The sequence below is a fragment of the Diadema antillarum genome, unplaced genomic scaffold, assembly GCF_040938485.1.
Source record: "Diadema antillarum isolate AM-2024a unplaced genomic scaffold, OU_Dant_1.0 seq00000565_RagTag, whole genome shotgun sequence".
In the NCBI taxonomy this organism is placed as follows: domain Eukaryota; kingdom Metazoa; phylum Echinodermata; class Echinoidea; order Diadematoida; family Diadematidae; genus Diadema; species Diadema antillarum.
This window is the reverse complement of record NW_027271504.1, coordinates 1,661,942-1,685,822: the sequence shown is the minus strand read 5'-3', so window position 1 is coordinate 1,685,822 and position 23,881 is coordinate 1,661,942. Positions and strand designations below refer to the sequence as shown.

General features: G+C 41.1%; 1 protein-coding gene across 1 annotated transcript in view; it reads left to right on the top strand.

The window, feature by feature from the left end:
- Window positions 1-23,881, top strand: part of LOC139735213 (uncharacterized) — a 222,108-nt gene that overhangs the window by 143,399 nt on the left and 54,828 nt on the right. Inside the window, 39 exon segments of the mRNA XM_071645971.1 lie at window positions 87-239; window positions 546-696; window positions 892-1,068; window positions 1,435-1,637; window positions 2,044-2,218; window positions 2,633-2,949; window positions 3,398-3,550; window positions 3,857-4,007; window positions 4,203-4,379; window positions 4,739-4,941; window positions 5,346-5,520; window positions 5,937-6,253; window positions 6,694-6,846; window positions 7,153-7,303; window positions 7,500-7,676; window positions 8,029-8,231; window positions 8,638-8,812; window positions 9,229-9,545; window positions 9,971-10,123; window positions 10,430-10,580; window positions 10,777-10,953; window positions 11,314-11,516; window positions 11,923-12,097; window positions 12,514-12,830; window positions 13,289-13,441; window positions 13,748-13,898; window positions 14,095-14,271; window positions 14,632-14,834; window positions 15,427-15,601; window positions 16,043-16,359; window positions 17,207-17,359; window positions 18,722-18,872; window positions 19,243-19,419; window positions 19,779-19,981; window positions 20,489-20,666; window positions 21,223-21,545; window positions 22,063-22,218; window positions 22,670-22,913; window positions 23,466-23,648. Coding sequence (XP_071502072.1) covers window positions 87-239; window positions 546-696; window positions 892-1,068; window positions 1,435-1,637; window positions 2,044-2,218; window positions 2,633-2,949; window positions 3,398-3,550; window positions 3,857-4,007; window positions 4,203-4,379; window positions 4,739-4,941; window positions 5,346-5,520; window positions 5,937-6,253; window positions 6,694-6,846; window positions 7,153-7,303; window positions 7,500-7,676; window positions 8,029-8,231; window positions 8,638-8,812; window positions 9,229-9,545; window positions 9,971-10,123; window positions 10,430-10,580; window positions 10,777-10,953; window positions 11,314-11,516; window positions 11,923-12,097; window positions 12,514-12,830; window positions 13,289-13,441; window positions 13,748-13,898; window positions 14,095-14,271; window positions 14,632-14,834; window positions 15,427-15,601; window positions 16,043-16,359; window positions 17,207-17,359; window positions 18,722-18,872; window positions 19,243-19,419; window positions 19,779-19,981; window positions 20,489-20,666; window positions 21,223-21,545; window positions 22,063-22,218; window positions 22,670-22,913; window positions 23,466-23,648 — 7,648 coding nt within the window.

The window sequence follows — 23,881 nt, the reverse complement described above, 5'->3', positions numbered from 1 at the left end:
ACTGTTTCTTAGGTCATATCTGTTATCAGAGGTCAATCTGAAAGTTGTAAACCATGGTGTACACATCCCTTGCCTGAAATTTGTAGAAATTGCTGACCAACTACATGTGGATATCCTATGACGGGAGACGAAGTGCAGACATCTTTTTGAGCTATTCTTACTGGAATCAGAGCTGTGGTCTATGTGGAACATTTGATGGAGACAGAAGCAACGACTGGACATTACCAAATGGAGATCTCGTGAGTATAGAATTTAGATGAGTCTTTTAATTAGGACAGAGTAGAGACAGATTTGTAAAAGTGCTAATCTTGTACAAGGTGAGCATTAAACATTATTTCTGATTTCAGATGGTATGTAGCAGGTATCAGGACAAAGCTTATCTAAGAGTTAGGAAGGCTGATACTTGACAGTACTTCTTTTCCAATGCTACAGTGATTACGTGGAAAGTGTAAATAATATACTGTGAGAGGACAATATGCCTTGTCATTCCTGATTCCTCATTGGTACCTTATTTCTTCTTTGTACCCTTTGCAATGTGTGAAAAGGCCAATTCTGTAACAGACTTTGGAAATAGCTGGGTGGTGAGGGTTGACGACTGTCCTGACGTCATACCGGAACCACCAGATCCATGTGAAGGCGACTCAGATGCCACTAGGGAGGCGGAGGAACTATGTGCCATCATTCGGGACAGAGATGGTATGTATTGTGTTTGGTCTTTCAGCGCTTAATGGTCTCCATTGCTGTATGTTGAGGAAAGTAACAACATTGTAGGACAAGTTGAAGACAAGGAACGTTTCTGTTCTGCAAAATGTGGCTGTTTTTGTGTGTATTTCTTTTGTAAGAAGCATGAATTAGTAGGAGTTGTTGTGTGATTGTTTGATTGTTCTCCAGGACCATTTGCTCCATGCCATGACTTCCGGGACCCTGATCCATTCTACGATTCCTGCAAGTATGATGTTTGTGCCTTGGGAGAAGAATACTTGTGTGACAGTCTGGCTGAGTATGCTGAGGCCTGTAGGCAAAGCGGAGGGCAGCCTGGAGACTGGAGGGCAGAGACTCCTGTTTGTCGTAAGTCCCGTATTCCGCTACGGTTGCGAGGAATGTCATACACGTGTACGAGAGCTCTGTCCAAAAGAAATGCCTAGATGATTTTGTAGCAGTAGACGCCTTTTGAGGACTGTTGTAGAATATGAGTCAGTGTTGCTCATCGCTTGATTCTCTTTGTGCTCAATCTATCAGAGATTTGATTCCTGTAGAACTGAGAGAATATAGAGTATTGGATCTCTTTTGTTGCAAAAGAACCTGTAGTACAGATTCGTATATACATGTAGCTGTACTGTGCATTTTTATGTTTGAGGAAAAATTTATGATACTCACTGAGGCATACCAGAGACACTCCAATAATTTGATGGAGTTTGTCTTTTCTACCACCAGCATTCGAGTGTCCAGAGAACACAGTGTATGATGCCTGTGCTAGCGGGTGTCCTGAAACCTGTTCATCAGCCTCCAGTTCAGTCAGCTGTAATGTGACCTGCCAAGAGACATGCCGCTGTCCAGACGATCAAGTCTTGGACGGAGACAGATGCGTGTACCGATCAGACTGCGGATGCACTCTGGACAACAATGTGTACATACAGGTACGTATTTGAGTTTTGTAAGAGAATGCACCTGTATCTCATTGTCTTATTTCAGACATTGTGAAGAAGATTTGTGTTTGTGCGTACCATTATGCATTCTGTTGTAGCAATATTGTCAGTTATGAAAAACATTGTGTGTCGTAAGTAAGTGGCCTCAAAGATACGCCATAAGTGCTTAAATAGTAAAGAAAGTGATGAGAAGCTCTTGAATTAAAATACCATGATTTTGGTATTATCCTATGTTATAAAGTGTTCAATTTTTGAATTGTGTTTTAAATCTGATCCAAGGACTGGTTTCAGTTTGTATTGTTGCTGTGAGGCGCAGACTACCATATTACTGGGGTAGACTGTATGACTCTGTGATCAAAGTTTGACGTAGATTGACCTTGCAAATATCATCATGTAGCCTGGTGAGAGCTGGACTCGGCCCGACTGTTCTGAACAGTGCCAGTGTGTGAATGGACGTGCCGAGTGCCAAGCCTATACCTGTGGAAGGAATGCAGAGTGTGAGGTGAGGAATGGCCAGCCATCCTGTTACTGTCAAGAAGGCTTTACTTCAGTGGAAGGCTCTTGTGTCAGAGGTAAGTGACAAAAATGTATGGCACCTACATTGTATATTGTACGTTGTTGCTGTCTTGAAGTCGCATCATGTGTTGCTCAAATACTACATCTGCATTGAAAACCTCGCATCTGAAATGAGTGTAACTTGGTGAAATATGAGGGGAAAAAGATATAATGTCTTGTGTAAAGTTAGAGCCAGCATTGTGAGAGTAGAATTGCTTGTATGTTGGCAATACTTAACCAGGAATAATTTGAAATGGCGGACTAGAGTTGAATGCTGGATATTGATACCTTTGATGTAGGGCAGCTAAATATTTCAGTGGTGAGCTGCCAGAGCACAAAATGAAGAAAAAGGAAGCTATTTGGAGTATGGGTCACTGTTGCATGTAAAGGAATACTTTGATTTTAATTTTTTTTGATGATTGTAATTGCAGCTCCTGGCTTCTGTCAAGTTTGGGGTGATCCTCACTACATCACTTTTGATCAGAGGAAATACAACTTCCAAGGAGACTGCGACTACACCCTGGTCAAGGATTGCTTGGGATCCAACAGCTTCCACCTGTGGGCTGATAACGAGAAACGATTGCCCACAGATGAGGTTTCATACATTCGTGAGCTGGTGTTGGAAGACTCTAACAACACCTACTCTTTGATCTATGACTTCAAAGTGAGAGTGAATGGCATTGACTACAGTAAGAACCTGCCATACATTGGGGATGGAATCATCATCTTCAGAACCTTCAAGTCATTGGTAAGACACTGTGGTTGCAAGAACGTAATCTTAGTTTGAATAAGAAACCGGCAATTGGTTTTGCAATATAGAAATCAGGAGAAATTGGATTTCCCGCTTTGAGTGATTTTTTTTTTTTTCTGGTAAATGCAGAGATCTTTTGCGCTGTCTTGACTCTGTAAATCTGTGGGAGTTAGTTCTTTCCTACTTTTATAACGTGGTGTACTGGCCGACTCAGTTGAAATCAATGACATTGTTTTTAACGACCTTTAGTGCTCGTACTGTAACTAGTGGTCATAAGCTTGCTGTGAGGTGAATTGTTCCTGATTGTTGGTACCGTTTGTGAGCTATCTGGAAGTACAGATGTATCTGAATGTATCTTCACTGTTTCTTACGTCATATCTGTTATCAGAGGTCAATCTGAAAGTTGTAAACCATGGTGTACACATCCCTTGCCTGAAATTTGTAGAAATTGCTGACCAACTACATGTGGATATCCTATGACGGGAGACGAAGTGCAGACATCTTTTTGAGCTATTCTTACTGGAATCAGAGCTGTGGTCTATGTGGAACATTTGATGGAGACAGAAGCAACGACTGGACATTACCAAATGGAGATCTCGTGAGTATAGAATTTAGATGAGTCTTTTAATTAGGACAGAGTAGAGACAGATTTGTAAAAGTGCTAATCTTGTACAAGGTGAGCATTAAACATTATTTCTGATTTCAGATGGTATGTAGCAGGTATCAGGACAAAGCTTATCTAAGAGTTAGGAAGGCTGATACTTGACAGTACTTCTTTTCCAATGCTACAGTGATTACGTGGAAAGTGTAAATAATATACTGTGAGAGGACAATATGCCTTGTCATTCCTGATTCCTCATTGGTACCTTATTTCTTCTTTGTACCCTTTGCAATGTGTGAAAAGGCCAATTCTGTAACAGACTTTGGAAATAGCTGGGTGGTGAGGGTTGACGACTGTCCTGACGTCATACCGGAACCACCAGATCCATGTGAAGGCGACTCAGATGCCACTAGGGAGGCGGAGGAACTATGTGCCATCATTCGGGACAGAGATGGTATGTATTGTGTTTGGTCTTTCAGCGCTTAATGGTCTCCATTGCTGTATGTTGAGGAAAGTAACAACATTGTAGGACAAGTTGAAGACAAGGAACGTTTCTTTTCTGCAAAATGTGGCTGTTTTTGTGTGTATTTCTTTTGTAAGAAGCATGAATTAGTAGGAGTTGTTGTGTGATTGTTTGATTGTTCTCCAGGACCATTTGCTCCATGCCATGACTTCCGGGACCCTGATCCATTCTACGATTCCTGCAAGTATGATGTTTGTGCCTTGGGAGAAGAATTCTTGTGTGACAGTCTGGCTGAGTATGCTGAGGCCTGTAGGCAAAGCGGAGGGCAGCCTGGAGACTGGAGGGCAGAGACTCCTGTTTGTCGTAAGTCCCGTATTCCGCTACGGTTGCGAGGAATGTCACACGTGTACGAGAGCTCTGTCCAAAAGAAATGCCTAGATGATTTTGTAGCAGTAGACGCCTTTTGAGGACTGTTGTAGAATATGAGTCAGTGTTGCTCATCGCTTGATTCTCTTTGTGCTCAATCTATCAGAGATTTGATTCCTGTAGAACTGAGAGAATATAGAGTATTGGATCTCTTTTGTTGCAAAAGAACCTGTAGTACAGATTCGTATAGTAGCTGTACTGTGCATTTTTATGTTTGAGGAAAAATTTATGATACTCACTGAGGCATACCAGAGACACTCCAATAATTTGATGGCGTTTGTCTTTTCTACCACCAGCATTCGAGTGTCCAGAGAACACAGTGTATGATGCCTGTGCTAGCGGGTGTCCCGAAACCTGTTCATCAGCCTCCAGTTCAGTCAGCTGTAATGTGACCTGCCAAGAGACATGCCGCTGTCCAGACGATCAAGTCTTGGACGGAGACAGATGCGTGTACCGATCAGACTGCGGATGCACTCTGGACAACAATGTGTACATACAGGTGCGTATTTGAGTTTTGTAAGAGAATGCACATGTATCTCATTGTCTTATTTCAGACATTGTGAAGAAGATTTGTGTTTGTGCGTACCATTATGCATTCTGTTGTAGCAATATTATCAGTTATGAAAAGCATTGTGTCGTAAGTAAGTGGCCTCAAAGATACGCCATAAGTGCTTAAATAGTAAAGAAAGTGATGAGAAGCTCTTGAATTAAAATACCATGATTTTGGTATTATCCTATGTTATAAAGTGTTCAATTTTTGAATTGTGTTTTAAATCTGATCCAAGGACTGGTTTCAGTTTGTATTGTTGCTGTGAGGCACAGACTACCATATTACTGGGGTAGACTGTATGACTCTGTGATCAAAGTTTGACGTAGATTGACCTTGCAAATATCATCATGTAGCCTGGTGAGAGCTGGACTCGGCCCGACTGTTCTGAACAGTGCCAGTGTGTGAATGGACGTGCCGAGTGCCAAGCCTATACCTGTGGAAGGAATGCAGAGTGTGAGGTGAGGAATGGCCAGCCATCCTGTTACTGTCAAGAAGGCTTTACTTCAGTGGAAGGCTCTTGTGTCAGAGGTAAGTGACAAAAATGTATGGCACCTACATTGTATATTGTACGTTGTTGCTGTCTTGAAGTCGCATCATGTGTTGCTCAAATACTACATCTGCATTGAAAACCTCGCATCTGAAATGAGTGTAACTTGGTGAAATATGAGGGGAAAAAGATATAATGTCTTGTGTAAAGTTAGAGCCAGCATTGTGAGAGTAGAATTGCTTGTATGTTGGCAATACTTAACCAGGAATAGTTTGAAATGGCGGACTAGAGTTGAATGCTGGATATTGATACCTTTGATGTAGGGCAGCTAAATATTTCAGTGGTGAGCTGCCAGAGCACAAAATGAAGAAAAAGGAAGCTATTTGGAGTATGGGGTCACTGTTGCATGTAAAGGAATACTTTGATTTTAATTTTTTTTTGATGATTGTAATTGCAGCTCCTGGCTTCTGTCAAGTTTGGGGTGATCCTCACTACATCACTTTTGATCAGAGGAAATACAACTTCCAAGGAGACTGCGACTACACCCTGGTCAAGGATTGCTTGGGATCCAACAGCTTCCACCTGTGGGCTGATAACGAGAAACGATTGCCCACAGATGAGGTTTCCTACATTCGTGAGCTGGTGTTGGAAGACTCTAACAATACCTACTCTTTGATCTATGACTTCAAAGTGAGAGTGAATGGCATTGACTACAGTAAGAACCTGCCATACATTGGGGATGGAATCATCATCTTCAGAACCTTCAAGTCATTGGTAAGAAATTGTGGTTGCAAGAACGTAATCTTAGTTTGAATAAGAAACCGGCAATTGGTTTTGCAATATAGAAATCAGGAGAAATTGGATTTCCTGCTTTGAGTGATTTTTTTTTTCTGGTAAATGCAGAGATCTTTTGCGCTGTCTTGACTCTGTAAATCTGTTGGAGTTAGTTCTTTCCTACTTTTATAACGTGGCGTACTGGCCGACTCAGTTGAAGTCAATGACATTGTTTTTAACGACCTTTAGTGCTCGTATTATAACTAGTAGTCATAAGCTTGCTGTGAGGTGAATTGTTCCTGATTGTTGGTATGTGAGCTATCTGGAAGTAGAGATGTATCTGAATGTATCTTCACTGTTTCTTACGTCATATCTGTTATCAGAGGTCAATATGAAAGTTGTAAACCATGGTGTACACATCCCTTGCCTGAAATTTGTAGAAATTGCTGACCAACTACATGTGGATATCCTATGACGGGAGACGAAGTGCAGACATCTTTTTGAGCTATTCTTACTGGAATCAGAGCTGTGGTCTATGCGGAACATTTGATGGAGACAGAAGCAACGACTGGACATTACCAAATGGAGATCTTGTGAGTATAGAATTTAGATGAGTCTTTTAATTAGGAGAAAGTAGAGACAGATTTGTAAAAGTGCTCATCTTGTACAAGGTGAGCATTAAACATTATTTCTGATTTGAGATGGTATGTAGTTGGTATCAGGACAAAGCTTATCTAAGAGTTAGGAAGGCTGATACTTGACAGTACTTCTTTTCCGATGCTACAGTGATTACTTACAAAGTGTAGATAATGTAGTGTGAGAGGACAATATGCCTTGTCATTCCTGATCCCTCATTGGTAACTTATTTCTTCTTTGTACCCTTTGTAATGTGTGAAAAGGCCAATTCTGTAACAGACTTTGGAAATAGCTGGGTGGTGAGGGTTGACGACTGTCCCGACGTCATACCGGAACCACCAGATCCATGTGAAGGCGACTCAGATGCCACTAGGGAGGCGGAGGAACTATGTGCCATCATTCGGGACAGAGATGGTATGTATTGTGTTAGGTCTTTGAGCGCTAAATGGTCTCCATTGCTGTATTTTGAGGAAAGTAACAAGATTGTAGGATAATTTGAAGACAAGGAACATTTTCTATTCTGGAAAATGTGGCTGTTTTTGTGTGTACTTCTTTTGTAAGAAGCATGAATTAGTAGGAGTTGTTGTGTGATTGTTTGATTGTTCTCCAGGACCATTTGCTCCATGCCATGACTTCCGGGACCCTGATCCATTCTACGATTCCTGCAAGTATGATGTTTGTGCCTTGGGAGAAGAATACTTGTGTGACAGTCTGGCTGAGTATGCTGAGGCCTGTAGGCAAAGCGGAGGGCAGCCTGGAGACTGGAGGGCAGAGACTCCTGTTTGTCGTAAGTCCCGTATTCCGCTACGGTTGCGAGGAATGTCATACGAGAGCTCTGTCCAAAAGAAATGCCTAGATGATTTTGTAGCAGTAGACGCCTTTTGAGGACTGTTGTAGAATATGAGCCAGTGTTGCTCATCGCTTGATTCTCTTTGTGCTCAATCTATCAGAGATTTGATTCCTGTAGAACTGACAGAATATAGAGTATTGGATCTCTTTTGTTGCAAAAGAACCTGTAGTACAGATTCGTATATAGCTGTACTGTGCATTTTTATGTTTGAGGAAAAATTTATGATACTCACTGAGGCATACCAGAGACACTCCAATAATTTGATGGAGTTTGTCTTTTCTACCACCAGCATTCGAGTGTCCAGAGAACACAGTGTATGATGCCTGTGCTAGCGGGTGTCCCGAAACCTGTTCATCAGCCTCCAGTTCAGTCAGCTGTAATGTGACCTGCCAAGAGACATGCCGCTGTCCAGACGATCAAGTCTTGGACGGAGACAGATGCGTGTACCGATCAGACTGCGGATGCACTCTGGACAACAATGTGTACATACAGGTGCGTATTTGAGTTTTGTAAGAGAATGCACATGTATCTCATTGTCTTATTTCAGACATTGTGAAGAAGATTTGTGTTTGTGCGTACCATTATGCATTCTGTTGTAGCAATATTGTCAGTTATGAAAAACATTGTGTGTCGTAAGTAAGTGGCCTCAAAGATACGCCATAAGTGCTTAAATAGTAAAGAAAGTGATGAGAAGCTCATGAATTAAAATACCATGATTTTGGTATTATCCTATTTTATAAAGTGTTCAATTTTTGAATTGTGTTTCAAATCTGATCCAAGGACTGGTTTCAATTTGTATTGTTGCTGTGAGGCGCAGACTACCATATTACTGGGGTAGACTGTATGACTCTGTGATCAAAGTTTGACGTAGATTGACCTTGCAAATATCATCATGTAGCCTGGTGAGAGCTGGACTCGGCCCGACTGTTCTGAACAGTGCCAGTGTGTGAATGGACTTGCCGAGTGCCAAGCCTATACCTGTGGAAGGAATGCAGAGTGTGAGGTGAGGAATGGCCAGCCATCCTGTTACTGTCAAGAAGGCTTTACTTCAGTGGAAGGCTCTTGTGTCAGAGGTAAGTGACAAAAATGTATGGCACCTACATTGTATATTGTACGTTGTTGCTGTCTTGAAGTCGCATGATGTGTTGCTCAAATACTACATCTGCATTGAAAACCTCGCATCTGAAATGAGTGTAACTTGGTGAAATATGAGGGGAAAAAGATATAATGTCTTGTGTAAAGTTAGAGCCAGCATTGTGAGAGTAGAATTGCTTGTATGTTGGGAATACTTAACCAGGAATAGTTTGAAATGGCGGGCTAGAGTTGAATGCTAGATATTGATACCTTTGATGTAGGGCAGCTGAATATTTCAGTGGTGAGCTGCCAGAGCACAAAATGAAGAAAAAGGAAGCTATTTGGAGTATGGGTCACTGTTGCGTGTAAAGGAATACTTTGATTTGTATTTTTTTTTTAATGATTGTAATTGCAGCTCCTGGCTTCTGTCAAGTTTGGGGTGATCCTCACTACATCACTTTTGATCAGAGGAAATACAACTTCCAAGGAGACTGCGACTACACCCTGGTCAAGGATTGCTTGGGATCCAACAGCTTCCACCTGTGGGCTGATAACGAGAAACGATTGCCCACAGATGAGGTTTCCTACATTCGTGAGCTGGTGTTGGAAGACTCTAACAACACCTACTCTTTGATCTATGACTTCAAAGTGAGAGTGAATGGCATTGACTACAGTAAGAACCTGCCATACATTGGGGATGGAATCATCATCTTTAGAACCTTCAAGTCATTGGTAAGACTTTGTGGTTACAAGAACATAATCTTAGATTGAATAAGAAAGCTGTAATTGCTTTTGCAACATAGAAATGAGGAGAAATGGATTCCTTGCTTTGAGGGATTTTTTTTTTAAATGGAGAGATCTTTTGCACTGTCTTGACCCTGTAAATCTGTTGGAGTTAGTTCTTTCCTTCTTTTATAACGTTGCGTACTGGCCGACTCAATTGAAATCAATGACCTTGTTTTTAACGACCTTTAGTGCTCGTATTGTTCATAATCTTGCTGTAAGGTGAATTGTTCCTGATTGTTGGTATGTGAGTTATCTGGGAGTACAGATGTATCTGAATGTATCTTCACTGTTTCTTACGTCATATCTGTTATCAGAGGTCAATATGAAAGTTGTAAACCATGGTGTACACATCCCTTGCCTGAAATTTGTAGAAATTGCTGACCAACTACATGTGGATATCCTATGACGGGAGACGAAGTGCAGACATCTTTTTGAGCTATTCTTACTGGAATCAGAGCTGTGGTCTATGTGGAACATTTGATGGAGACAGAAGCAACGACTGGACATTACCAAATGGAGATCTTGTGAGTATGGAATTTAGATGAGTCTTTTAATTAGGACAAAGTAGAGACAGATTTGTAAAAGTGCTCATCTTGTACAAGGTGAGCATTAAACATTATTTCTGATTTGAGATGGTATGTAGTTGGTATGAGGACAAAGCTTATCTAAGAGTTAGGAAGGCCGATATTTGACAGTACTTCTTTTCCAATGCTACAGTGATTACGTAGAAAGTGTAGATAATATACTGTGAGAGGACAATATGCCTTGTCATTCCTGATTCCTCATTGGTAACTTATTTCTTCTTTGTACCCTTTGCAATGTGTGAAAAGGCCAATTCTGTAACGGACTTTGGAAATAGCTGGGTGGTGAGGGTTGACGAGTGTCCTGACGTCATACCGGAACCACCAGATCCATGTGAAGGCGACTCAGATGCCACTAGGGAGGCGGAGGAACTTTGTGCCATCATTCGGGACAGAGATGGTATGTATTGTGTTTGGTCTTTGAGCGCTAAATGGTCTCCATTGCTGTATTTTGAGGAAAGTAACAAGATTGTTGGATAATTTGAAGACAAGGAACATTTTCTATTCTGGAAAATGTGGCTGTTTTTGTGTGTATTTCTTTTGTAAGAAACATGAATTAGTAGGAGTTGTTGTGTGATTGTTTGATTGTTCTCCAGGACCATTTGCTCCATGCCATGACTTCCGGGACCCTGATCCATTCTACGATTCCTGCAAGTATGATGTTTGTGCCTTGGGAGAAGAATTCTTGTGTGACAGTCTGGCTGAGTATGCTGAGGCCTGTAGGCAAAGCGGAGGGCAGCCTGGAGACTGGAGGGCAGAGACTCCTGTTTGTCGTAAGTCCTGTATTCCGCTACGGTTGCGAGGAATGTCATACACGTGTACGAGAGCTCTGTCCAAAAGAAATGCCTAGATGATTTTGTAGCAGTACACGCCTTTTGAGGACTATTGTAGAATATGAGTCAGTGTTGCTCATCGCTTGATTCTCTTTGTGCTCAATCTATCAGAGATTTGATTCCTGTAGAACTGACAGAATATAGAGTATTGGATCTCTTTTGTTGCAAAAGAACCTGTAGTACAGATTCGTATATAGCTGTACTGTGCATTTTTATGTTTGAGGAAAAATTTATGATACTCACTGAGGCATACCAGAGACACTCCAATAATTTGATGGAGTTTGTCTTTTCTACCACCAGCATTCGAGTGTCCAGAGAACACAGTGTATGATGCCTGTGCTAGCGGGTGTCCTGAAACCTGTTCATCAGCCTCCAGTTCAGTCAGCTGTAATGTGACCTGCCAAGAGACATGCCGCTGTCCCGACGATCAAGTCTTGGACGGAGACAGATGCGTGTACCGATCAGACTGCGGATGCACTCTGGACAACAATGTGTACATACAGGTGCGTATTTGAGTTTTGAAAGAGAATGCACATGTATCTCATTGTCTTATTTCAGACATGGTGAAGAAGATTTGTGTTTGTGCGTACCATTATGCATTCTGTTGTAGCAATATTATCAGTTATGAAAAACATTGTGTGTCGTAAGTAAGTGGCCTCAAAGATACGCCATAAGTGCTTAAATAGTAAAGAAAGTGATGAGAAGCTCATGAATTAAATTACCATGATTTTGGTAATATCCTATGTTATAAAGTGTTCAATTTTTGAATTGTGTTTTAAATCTGATCCAAGGACTGGTTTCAATTTGTATTGTTGCTGTGAGGCGCAGACTACCATATTACTGGGGTAGACTGTATGACTCTTTGATCAAAGTTTGGCGTAGATTGACCTTGCAAATATCATCATGTAGCCTGGTGAGAGCTGGACTCGGCCCGACTGTTCTGAACAGTGCCAGTGTGTGAATGGACGTGCCGAGTGCCAAGCCTATACCTGTGGAAGGAATGCAGAGTGTGAGGTGAGGAATGGCCAGCCATCCTGTTACTGTCAAGAAGGCTTTACTTCAGTGGAAGGCTCTTGTGTCAGAGGTAAGTGACAAAAATGTATGGCACCTACATTGTATATTGTACGTTGTTGCTGTCTTGAAGTCGCATGATGTGTTGCTCAAATACTACATCTGCATTGAAAACCTCGCATCTGAAATGAGTGTAACTTGGTGAAATATGAGGGGAAAAAGATATAATGTCTTGTGTAAAGTTAGAGCCAGCATTGTGAGAGTAGAATTGCTTGTACGTTGGGAATACTTAACCAGGAATAGTTTGAAATGGCAGACTAGAGTTGAATGCTAGATATTGATACCTTTGATGTAGGGCAGCTGAATATTTCAGTGGTGAGCTGCCAGAGCACAAAATGAAGAAAAAGGAAGCTATTTGGAGTATGGGTCACTGTTGCGTGTAAAGGAATACTTTGATTTGTATTTTTTTTTTAATGATTGTAATTGCAGCTCCTGGCTTCTGTCAAGTTTGGGGTGATCCTCACTACATCACTTTTGATCAGAGGAAATACAACTTCCAAGGAGACTGCGACTACACCCTGGTCAAGGATTGCTTGGGATCCAACAGCTTCCACCTGTGGGCTGATAACGAGAAACGATTGCCCACGGATGAGGTTTCCTACATTCGTGAGCTGGTGTTGGAAGACTCTAACAACACCTACTCTTTGATCTATGACTTCAAAGTGAGAGTGAATGGCATTGACTACAGTAAGAACCTGCCATACATTGGGGATGGAATCATCATCTTCAGAACCTTCAAGTCATTGGTAAGACATTGTGGTTGCAAGAACGTAATAGTAGTTTGAATAAGTAAACGGCAATTGGTTTTGCAATATAGAAATCAGGAGAAATTGGATTTCCTGCTTTGAGTGATTTTTTTTTTTTTTTTGTAAATGCAGAGATCTTTTGCGCTGTCTTGACTATGTAGATCTGTTGGAGTTAGTTCTTTCCTACCTACTGTACTTTTATAACGTGGTGTACTGTCCGACCCAGTTGAAATCAATGACATTGTTTTTAACGACCTTTAGTGCTCGTACTGTAACTAGTGGTCATAAGCTTGCTGTGAGGTGAATTGTTCCTGATTGTTGGTACCGTTTGTGAGCTATCTGGAAGGTACAGATGTATCTGAATGTATCTTTACTGTTTCTTACGTCATATCTGTTATCAGAGGTCAATATGAAAGTTGTAAACCATGGTGTACACATCCCTTGCCTGAAATTTGTAGAAATTGCTGACCAACTACATGTGGATATCCTATGACGGGAGACGAAGTGCAGACATCTTTTTGAGCTATTCTTACTGGAATCAGAGCTGTGGTCTATGCGGAACATTTGATGGAGACAGAAGCAACGACTGGACATTACCAAATGGAGATCTTGTGAGTATGGAATTTAGATGAGTCTTTTAATTAGGACAAAGTAGAGACAGATTTGTAAAAGTGCTCATCTTGTACAAGGTGAGCATTAAACATTATTTCTGATTTGAGATGGTATGTAGTTGGTATGAGGACAAAGCTTATCTAAGAGTTAGGAAGGCTGATACTTGACAGTACTTCTTTTCCAATGCTACAGTGATTACGTAGAAAGTGTAGATAATATACTGTGAGAGGACAATATGCCTTGTCATTCCTGATTCCTCATTGGTACCTTATTTCTTCTTTGTACCCTTTGCAATGTGTGAAAAGGCCAATTCTGTAACGGACTTTGGAAATAGCTGGGTGGTGAGGGTTGACGAGTGTCCTGACGTCATACCGGAACCACCAGATCCATGTGAAGGCGACTCAGATGCCACTAGGGAGTCGGAGGAACTATGTGCCCTCATTCGGGACAGAGATGGTATGTATTGTGTTTGGTCTTTGAGCGCTAAATGGTCTCCATTGCTGTATTTTGAGGAAAGTAACAACATTGTAGGACAATTTGAAGACAAGGAACATTTTCTATTCTGGAAAATGTGGCTGTTTTTGTGTGTATTTCTTTTGTAAGAAGCATGAATTAGTAGGAGTTGTTGAGTGATTGTTTGATTGTTCTCCAGGACCATTTGCTCCATGCCATGACTTCCGGGACCCTGATCCATTCTACGATTCCTGCAAGTATGATGTTTGTGCCTTGGGAGAAGAATTCTTGTGTGACAGTCTGGCTGAGTATGCTGAGGCCTGTAGGCAAAGCGGAGGGCAGCCTGGAGACTGGAGGGCAGAGACTCCTGTTTGTCGTAAGTCCTGTATTCCGCTACGGTTGCGAGGAATGTCATACACGTGTACGAGAGCTCTGTCCAAAAGAAATGCCTAGATGATTTTGTAGCAGTAGACGCCTTTTGAGGACTGTTGTAGAATATGAGTCTGTGTTGCTCATCGCTTGATTCTCTTTGTGCTCAATCTATCAGAGATTTGATTCCTGTAGAACTGACAGAATATAGAGTATTGAATCTCTTTTGTTGCAAAAGAACCTGTAGTACAGATTCGTATATAGCTGTAGTGTGCATTTTTATGTTTGAGGAAAAATTTATGATACTCACTGAGGCATACCAGTGACACTCCAATAATTTGATGGAGTTTGTCTTTTCTACCACCAGCATTTGAGTGTCCAGAGAACACAGTGTATGATGCCTGTGCTAGCGGGTGTCCCGAAACCTGTTCATCAGCCTCCAGTTCAGTCAGCTGTAATGTGACCTGCCAAGAGACATGCCGCTGTCCAGACGATCAAGTCCTGGACGGAGACAGATGTGTGTACCGATCAGAGTGCGGATGCACACTGGACAACAATGTGTACATACAGGTGGGGTAATCAATTTTTGTAGAGACTTAGTTAATTTTTCAAGATAATAATAATAGTAATAATAGTAATGGAGTCTTGTAATGCGCTATGTCTGTCACACAGTGACACTCCTGGCGCAGAAACGTAAGACCTCCGTTCACAACGCTTCATTCAGGAAGAGACCAGAATAGAAAGAAAGCACAAAGTTCCTAGAACAAAAAGGTTTTTTTATTCTTTCTTGAACAAAGGGAAGGATATGTAGAAAATGTAGAAGATGTAGAATTATGTAGTGAACATCCTGTTGTTGTGATTGTGCAAGTTATTAGGAACTGCATGTATGTATGTGGAGATAAAGGGGCCTCAGTGACAGACACTTAAGAAAAGAAAGTGTTGAGGAGCTTATGAATTGAAACAAAGTTGGTATTATTAGCTTGTGTTTTTGGTATTACCCTCGCTCACGAAGTCTGCATTTCTGGAACGGTGTTCTGAATTTAATCCATGGACTGAGTTGAATTCTTATTCTTTCTGTATTGTTTAGACTGGCATTGAAGGAGACTGAATTTTTAATCAAATTTTCACATACAATGATCTTCCTATATATATTTCTATGTAGCCTGGCGAGAGCTGGACCCAACCTGACTGTTCTGAACAGTGCCAGTGTGTGAATGGACGTGCCGAGTGCCAAGCCTATACCTGTGGAAGGAATGCAGAGTGTGAGGTGAAGAATGGCCAACCATCCTGCTACTGTCAAGAAGGCTTTACTTCAGTGGAAGGCTTTTGTGTCAGAGGTAATTGAAAAAAAAAATTGTTGGCACGTTCATTTCGAGCTGATTGGCTCCTGTATCATGTATTGGTCAAATACTCCATCTACACCTACATTGAAAACTTGCCCATGAAATCTGTGAAATTCTATGGGATATTTGAGGGATAGAGATTTAGTTACAAGTATGCCTTGTGCAAAATTAGAAGGGGCTCTATGAGAATAAAAGTGTTTTTTCTTGCAACTTTGTTGGAATAGAATTGATATTATGTTGTGTAACCTGGGATGATTTGAATTGGCTAGTTACAAGTTGTATGCTTGATTTGATACAGCTGTACCTTTGATGTAACGGCTGAATATTTCAGTTGTAATCTGCCCAGGCGTATGATGAGGGAAAGCGAGGTGCAACATACAAAGTGTAGGTCTCTGTTGCATGTAAAGGAATATTTTGTTATCATTGTTGTTGCAGCTCCTGGCTTCTGTCAAGTTTGGGGTGATCCTCACTACATCACTTTTGATCAGAGGAAATACAACTTCCAAGGAGACTGCGACTACACACTGGTCAAGGATTGCTTGGGATCCAACAGCTTCCACCTGTGGGCTGATAACGAGAAACGATTGCCCACGGATGAGGTTTCCTACATTCGTGAGCTGGTGTTGGAAGACTCTAACAACACCTACTCTTTGATCTATGACTTCAAAGTGAGAGTGAATGGCATCGACATCAGTAACAATCTGCCATACTTCGGAGACAGAATCATCATCTTTAGAGCCTTCAAGTCCATGGTAAGGATGTTTTCAGTGAATTGTTGTAATTTGTCGTAATTCAGGAAAATTAATGCAGACAGCAATAATCTTGTTGTTTGTGTACACATGTATGTATGTGACATATGTGTTTTGTTTGTTTGCTTTTTTGATTATCTTTCTGTTTTGTCAAAGTGAGATGTCTGAAATGCAATATTCTTGATTTGAAGTGAATGATTGTCTAATTTTAAATACATTGTGTAGAACACTTGGGGGAGAACACTTAAATCTAAAGTGAGTTGAGTTTGTTGGTCTGATTGGGTACAGTTCCATTCCTTGATGGATTTCTCAATGAGTTCATAGTGTCTGTGTAGAATCAGTGTAAAGTATTCAGTAATAATTTGTGCAGGACGAGGAAATCTGGACCTGGAAATTAGATGTAAACATGTGTAGTAATCTATTAGTCATCTACTCGGTAGTTACGTAGCACAGCAGTGAGCAAAGAGATCTCAACTGTAATTGTTCTCCGGCCACCTTCTTACATTTTGTCTGTAGTTGGCAGGGTAGATTACAGTAGTAACTTTGAAGGTATTCAGCCAAGTGTGTGAAACATGTAAAAACATTGACAAGCAATTTTTACCCTCAGCAGTAGCAGGCATATTCAAGCTGAGTATGATATGGCATCTGGTCAGAATAATCTTACTCTGATTCGGAATTCAATGTAGGAGATGTTAGCATCGCTGCACACACGGAGAAGGAAATCACTGATGGGTTTCAAATGCTGCCTTAAAACATGCTTCACATCACTGACATGATAATCTACAGATGAAAGAGGAAATGTTCCCATTCTGTCTTTATTGTTTGCTTCCTATTTGCTCTCACCTTGCAGTACCTGTTTACCGACTACCTTGGAATAGCCTATGATGGGAGACGAAGTGCCGACATCTTGTTGAGCTACTCTTACTGGAACCAGACGTGCGGTCTTTGCGGAACATTCGATGATGCCACAAGCAATGACTGGATGTTGCCAAGTGGAGAGTTGGTGAGCAGATCTTTTGTGTTGATATTTTGTTTTGTTTTGTTTTGTTTTTGGCTGCAATACTCTACAGGGGACTTTTGTAGTCTGCATTCTCCACAGTATCTCTTTGTGGGTGTTGCCATCTTGGTCTCATTTGTCATCTTAGCATTGTGGACAGTTTCATTTTTTTTCTGCACTACACATTAATTAGATGCAGAGTAACAGTCCTTCCTAGCCATTTGGTGAATGCAGTGGTATTAGTAGAACACAGGAGTGAAACTTGCGGAAAACAGACAATCCATTAATAAAGTTTTAATTCTCACAGTTTTGATGTCCCACCCCCCCCCCCCACCCCCATTGCTGGATGAGAAGGCTGAAATATTTTGTATAGAACGATACAGGGAAATTGTAGAGAGAATTCCTTATATTTTCATTTTTGTACTGTAATGTGAGAACACTTGACTCCCTCCTTCAGAAGGCAGGGGTTAATGATATTACCATTGACATATGTCAGTGATAGTTGTGGAAATACACATGTATGCACTTTTCATAATTAGATTTTGCTTACTTCTCTCTATACTATCTTTGTGTTGTGCCTTTGCTGTGACATCACAAGCTGTTGTAACAGTCTTGTCCAGTGATAACGGCATGTGGATTTAATCAAAACTTTGAAAATTCATAACTTTTGAACAGATCACCTGATTTCACCTCAAACTTCATGGATATCCTGCTCTAGTAATTCTGCCGGCGTTGAATCCACATGAGTTCGGGGTAAATTCCCCTGCAATGTGTTGAGTGAGATGGAGTGAGATAAGGATAAGGGGAAGACCAAAGTCTTGACAGAAGGATGAATGTTCAGTAGCATATGTGGGAAGGACAGACCCGGGCACTGTTCATGAAAGTTGTCAGGCCCGACAAATAGGCAGTCTGTGACAATCACCATAGTAACAGTCAGTGTCCAGAGCTTGTCAGTCAATCAAAATCAAGGATTTTTACTGAAATGGTCAGAGACTGACAACTTGTATGGGCTGACAACTTTCATGAAAGGGTGTCCAGATTGCAAGAGGAGGATGAAGGCAAAAATGCGACACAACATTTTGGGATGGGTTATGACAAAGGGGTAGTAACTTTGCTTTATCCCGTTGAGGACAAGTACGGAGTATACTCAGGCAGGTGTCTATGGGAAATACGTGTTGTAGCAAAATCAAACTGTCCTCAATGGGTTTAGGATTATCTTCAAGCTCTTCAGCATAGATTTTGCATTGAATGTGTCTCTTTCATTCTTGCTGTTTTCTTGTCTTTTCTTTTGACCATCATGTTTCTTTTTATTCTGACTACCGCAAATGGCATTGGTGAAATTTAAAGTTACCTTTATTTCTTGACTAGGCTGCGTCCGTTGAGGACTTTGGAAACGGCTGGGTTGTGAATGTTGACCAGTGTGTTGACGTGAACCCTGAACCTGAAGATCCATGTGAGGTTGACTCTGACACACGAGGGGCTGCGGAAGACCTCTGCTCAATTCTGTTGGACAGGGATGGTATGTGCTGATACAGATGCATGATTTTTGGGGTCTTGCTTTTTTTTAAATGTGAAATTAGGATTTCATGACAATGTGCCTTTGTTCTTTCAGCACTTTATCTAGTGTACAGAATGGCAAGCTGGATTTTCTTTTCTGTCATATTGTGCTGCTGTGGTACGGTAATGAACATAAAAAGGATTCTGTCTGTGTACGGCATTGAAATATTATATGCTCATATTTTCTTTTTCGATCAAAAAAAAATATGCTGTTATGATGTATGAAATTGACAGTGTCGATACATACTTTTTTCCAAATACTTGTTGTAAACACTTGGACACACTTATTCCATACATTCATGGTGATTGTTTTTTTTATCCTCAATGTTCAGGACCCTTTTCTCAATGCTACGATTACCGAGACTCTGATCCATTCTATGATTCCTGCACATATGATGTATGTGCCTTGGGAGAAGAATACTTGTGTGACAGTTTAGGGCAGTATGCTGAGGCCTGTAGGCAAAGCGGAGGGCAGCCTGGAGACTGGAGGGCGGAGACTCCTCTGTGTTGTAAGTCTTACATTTTGTTGCTGCCAACATCATCCACTTTTTTGATTTTACGTTTTTCAAGGAGCTTGAAATTCATTGATTGTATGTACATTGTATATAGTGCTTATCACCATAGATATTTTGTTTCACAAAACTAAAACATATTCATCCCCCCTCCCCATCAATGTCTGTATCAATGCATGATGAAAAACACCCTATATACAGAATAATATCCAATCAATAATGGAAGACACACAAAAAGGAAATTCTAAAGAAGGGGACAAAAAGAGATTTTTTGTTTGTGTGGAGTATCACCCTGGTGTACAGTCGTTGTCTGTATGTTGATTGCTCTGTCTTATGTCTTGTTCGTTCCCAATCAGCATTTGAGTGTCCTGACAACACGGTGTATGACCCATGTTTCGATGGCTGTCCAAGGACATGTTCCAGTGCTCCGTCATCAGTCGCATGCAATAGCACCTGCAGAGAAACATGTCGCTGCGCTGACGATCAGGTTCTCATCGGCGAGGATTGCGTGGACCCATCAGCTTGCGGCTGCACCTTGGAAAATGGCCTCTACCTGCCTGTGAGTGTTGTGAAATTGAAATTTACTGCAGTTTATAGCACATCTGCCAATCAAACACTCACTTGGCTCTGGTAGATTGGCAGGAAGTTTGTGACATGCCCAAGAGTTAGGTTCCATCTCCTACAGGATCATTGCCTTTTATGCTGATTTCCCATCTGTAATTTGTACAATTGGTTACCATAATGTGATAAGAATGAGGTACATGTATAGCAAGGGTAGTGTAAAGTGTATATCTCTTCTCGCTTTTCCTCTGTCCTGACGCAGGATTGCTGTAATCTAACATTTGCCTTGACACGACTAGAAGCATGATTATATGATTTAGTAGCTAATGTATCAATCTCATCTAGGATATCTGTACAACACAAGCAGTATGACCTTATCTCATGATGCAATATGTAATGTCTGTGACTTCATGCTTCTCGAAGCAATATAATTTGACTGAAAGCAGTATTCAAACCAATCGCTGCTGTTGTTTTATTTCATTGCTCGTTTGACTGCTTCCTTCAGGTGGAAGAAACCTGGACTAGCCCGGACTGTAGCCAGCAGTGTTCCTGCTTAGGTGCAGGGGAGCTCAGTTGCCAGCCCTTCACCTGCGGGCAGAATTCTGAGTGCGAGGTCAAGAACGGCATCCCGGACTGCTACTGCCAGGAAGGGTTTTACCTCTACAATGACAACTGTGTTGAAGGTGAGAGAATGCAGTGGATATGAGGTTTTGGACACCACCGTGTAATCGATAAAGTGTTAGCCATTCAGTGCAGACCACCCTACATGTATTCCCTGGAAATTAAACCTAAAGATTCTACTTGTATATCCTTAACCTGTTGAGGACGGTTTGATTTTGTCTATGGGAACATGTATTTCCCATAGACTCGTCCTCAACATGTTAATGCATGTGTAGGTGGTAAGACTGATATGAAATAGATGACCAGAATACATGTCATCTGAAGAAATTTTCATATTGACACTTATTAGTGAAGAAATGTTATTCAGCTGCAGGCTTCATGTTAGGATATCTACATGTGAAGCCAAGCACTGTGTATATTTTTTTTTTCTGCTCTCTAATGTGTAAAGTTTTCAATGTATGAAATACTGTATAAGCTCATAGATAAATATCATTTGACGATACATTTCTAATTACTAAAATCAAAATTACTGGATGCAGCTCAGGACAGAACAAAAGTGCAACAATTCCAATTTGTGGATTTACCAGAGTTTTGTATTTATTTTCCTTCTTCTGTCAGCTCCTGGACTCTGTCAGATCTGGGGTGACCCCCACTACCTGACCTTTGATGGCCGCAAGTATTTCTTCCAGGGCGACTGCGACTACACCATGGTGACGGACTGTGCAAACCGCAGCTCCTTTGAGCTCTGGGCCGACAACCTGCGCAACCGGCCTTCCTCGAGGGTATCCTACCTCTCTCGGCTGATCCTGGACTACGAGGGCCAGCGCTATGAGCTTGCCCGGCGGCAGCGAGTGTCCGTCAATGGCGTGCGCGTCAGTCTACCATTCGTGTCCCCCAGTAGGAGTGTGGAGATCTGGTCCACAGGCCAGCCTGGATATGTGGTAGGAGTGACTTCTTACATCCTTTTGAATCTATAAAAAGATAGAAGTTCAAATTTAGAAAAAAAAAAATGTTGTTGCATTTCCTCTTTAAAGATCACATCAGTGTACATGTACGTCAATTACACAAGTGGGGACAACATATTTTAAAGAGCTAAGACTCTGCAAAGAAAAATCTCGCTCCCAGCATTACAGTTTTCCTGAAAGTCCAATAATTTGTGTGCGTTGTATTGATCATGTTCTTTAATGGGGTCTGTCCATGACATTGCATTGGTTAATTGAAACAGATATGTAATAAGGCTTCCAATTTGAAAGTTCCCAATATTTGATGACAATAATAAGATAATATAAGAGAATGACATATGGTTTCCAACATGGGAACTTTTTTTTTGTTTCTTATGTATTGTATTGTAGGTCCTGAAGTTGATTCTCAAATCATTGCTGAGAATTTGTGTCACAGGAACGATTCTCTTTTTCTTTTTACTCATGGTGATGCCCAAATCCTATTTGTACGGTGTAGATCTTACAAACAGACTTTGGTTTGATGATCAAGCACAATGGACGACGGGCAGCAGATATCTACATCCAGCGGTCATATTGGAACAGAACGTGTGGTCTGTGTGGAACATTTGATGGCAATCCAGACAATGACTGGACTGACGCAAGTGGTGTTGTGGTGAGAAATCAGTGCTTTCTATTCAAGAGAGAAAGAGAGAATGTTAAGAACAGTGTTGTTCAGGATCTTTCACACTCTGCTGTAGAATGTTGTAGAGAACATTGAGTGATGTTTACTTCTGTGGTATTCTGAAAGAAAATTTGATTGTTGCAGGGAAGTTCTAGTTTCATAGTGATGCATTGTTGATTTAAAATGTATAAGATGAAGCTTGATGAGAACTAAAACATGAACCTTCCTATAATCATGAAGCAAATATATCGGCTTTAAGCTGCTTCTTGCAAGAAATGTCTCTGGGCCTTATTAGTGTTATCAGTGATCAGTTTTCATTCTTTGCCTGTAGAAAATTGAAGGAAAATAAATGTGTCCCAGTTGTGAATGTAATGAAAATCAGTAGAATAAAAAGACATGATTGTGATGACAGTGGAGGGTTGTTGTCTGTGTTGGTGATTAGATGCCAACAGCACAGAAGCTTGACTTTGCCAACAGCTGGGTGGTGAACAGGGAGGAGTGTGATGATGTGACCCCTGACCCCACTGACCCTTGTGACGAGGGTACAGACACCCTACAGCAAGCCGATGACCTTTGCTACGTCCTCCTTCGACCAGATGGTGAGTTTGATACAGTCATATCTTTTCTGGCAAACATGATCAATAAACCATTTGTTGCATACTCCAATGGGCATAACATTGCAGGATGTTTGTCCATTTCTTGTGAAAACATGGCAAACAATATCAAGCGACATTGACGTTTGATTTTGAAACCTTAGGTTTTGAAATGCTATTTGCCATGGTTTTACAGACTCCCTGAATAGCATATGTAAACCCTTTTTAATAGTTGGACCACTCTCTTTGTTCATCCCCACCTGTGTGATGTATATAATCGACAGGGCCTGGGTCTAATGTAAACTTGATATTCTTTGATAATTATGCCTCTGTGTGTAGAAGGCCCTACACATGCAGTTCAAATGTATAATAATTCCAATTTTTATGACTGTTTGTGAAACAAGTTTGTTCGTATTTTGTGTGCTGTATGCTCATAAATATGCTGTAATGCACTTGAAAAATAGGTAGCAAACATTTAGATCACTTTTGTTGTTTTTTTTTTAGCTGTCATCCTGCAAGTTTGTTGTTCTTTCAGATTCCGGTTGGCAGTTGCCATGCTTTGTGCTGCAATTTCATTCAAGTCATTCAGCCTTTCACTTCTTTCTTGACACATATGTTGCATTTTGTCCAATTTTACCTGTGCAGGTCCGTTCGCAGCCTGCCATGACTTTGTTGACCCTGCAGAGTACCATACAGCCTGCAAGTACGACCTGTGTGCCCGGCTGCCAGATGATGAGTACCTGTGTGACAGTTTGAATGGCTATGCATCAGCTTGCCGACAAGCTGGAGGAGTGCCTGGGGATTGGAGATCGGTCACCCCACAGTGCAGTGAGTTGACCTTTTGATAACCCAGCTTTCTTGGGACGATTAAGGTCATGATCGGGTCTGTGACAGTGTGTTCCATTCAGATGTTTATCTTCATAGTCATAGTTGGTGTTTTCTTTAGACTACGTGTACATGTAGTTGTTTTGGAAGTGTGCACAATATTTGCTTATCTGTTCTGTGTTGCAAGTTGGTGGAATTTTTGTTTGCATAGTTGGTTACATACATGCTTAAAGATT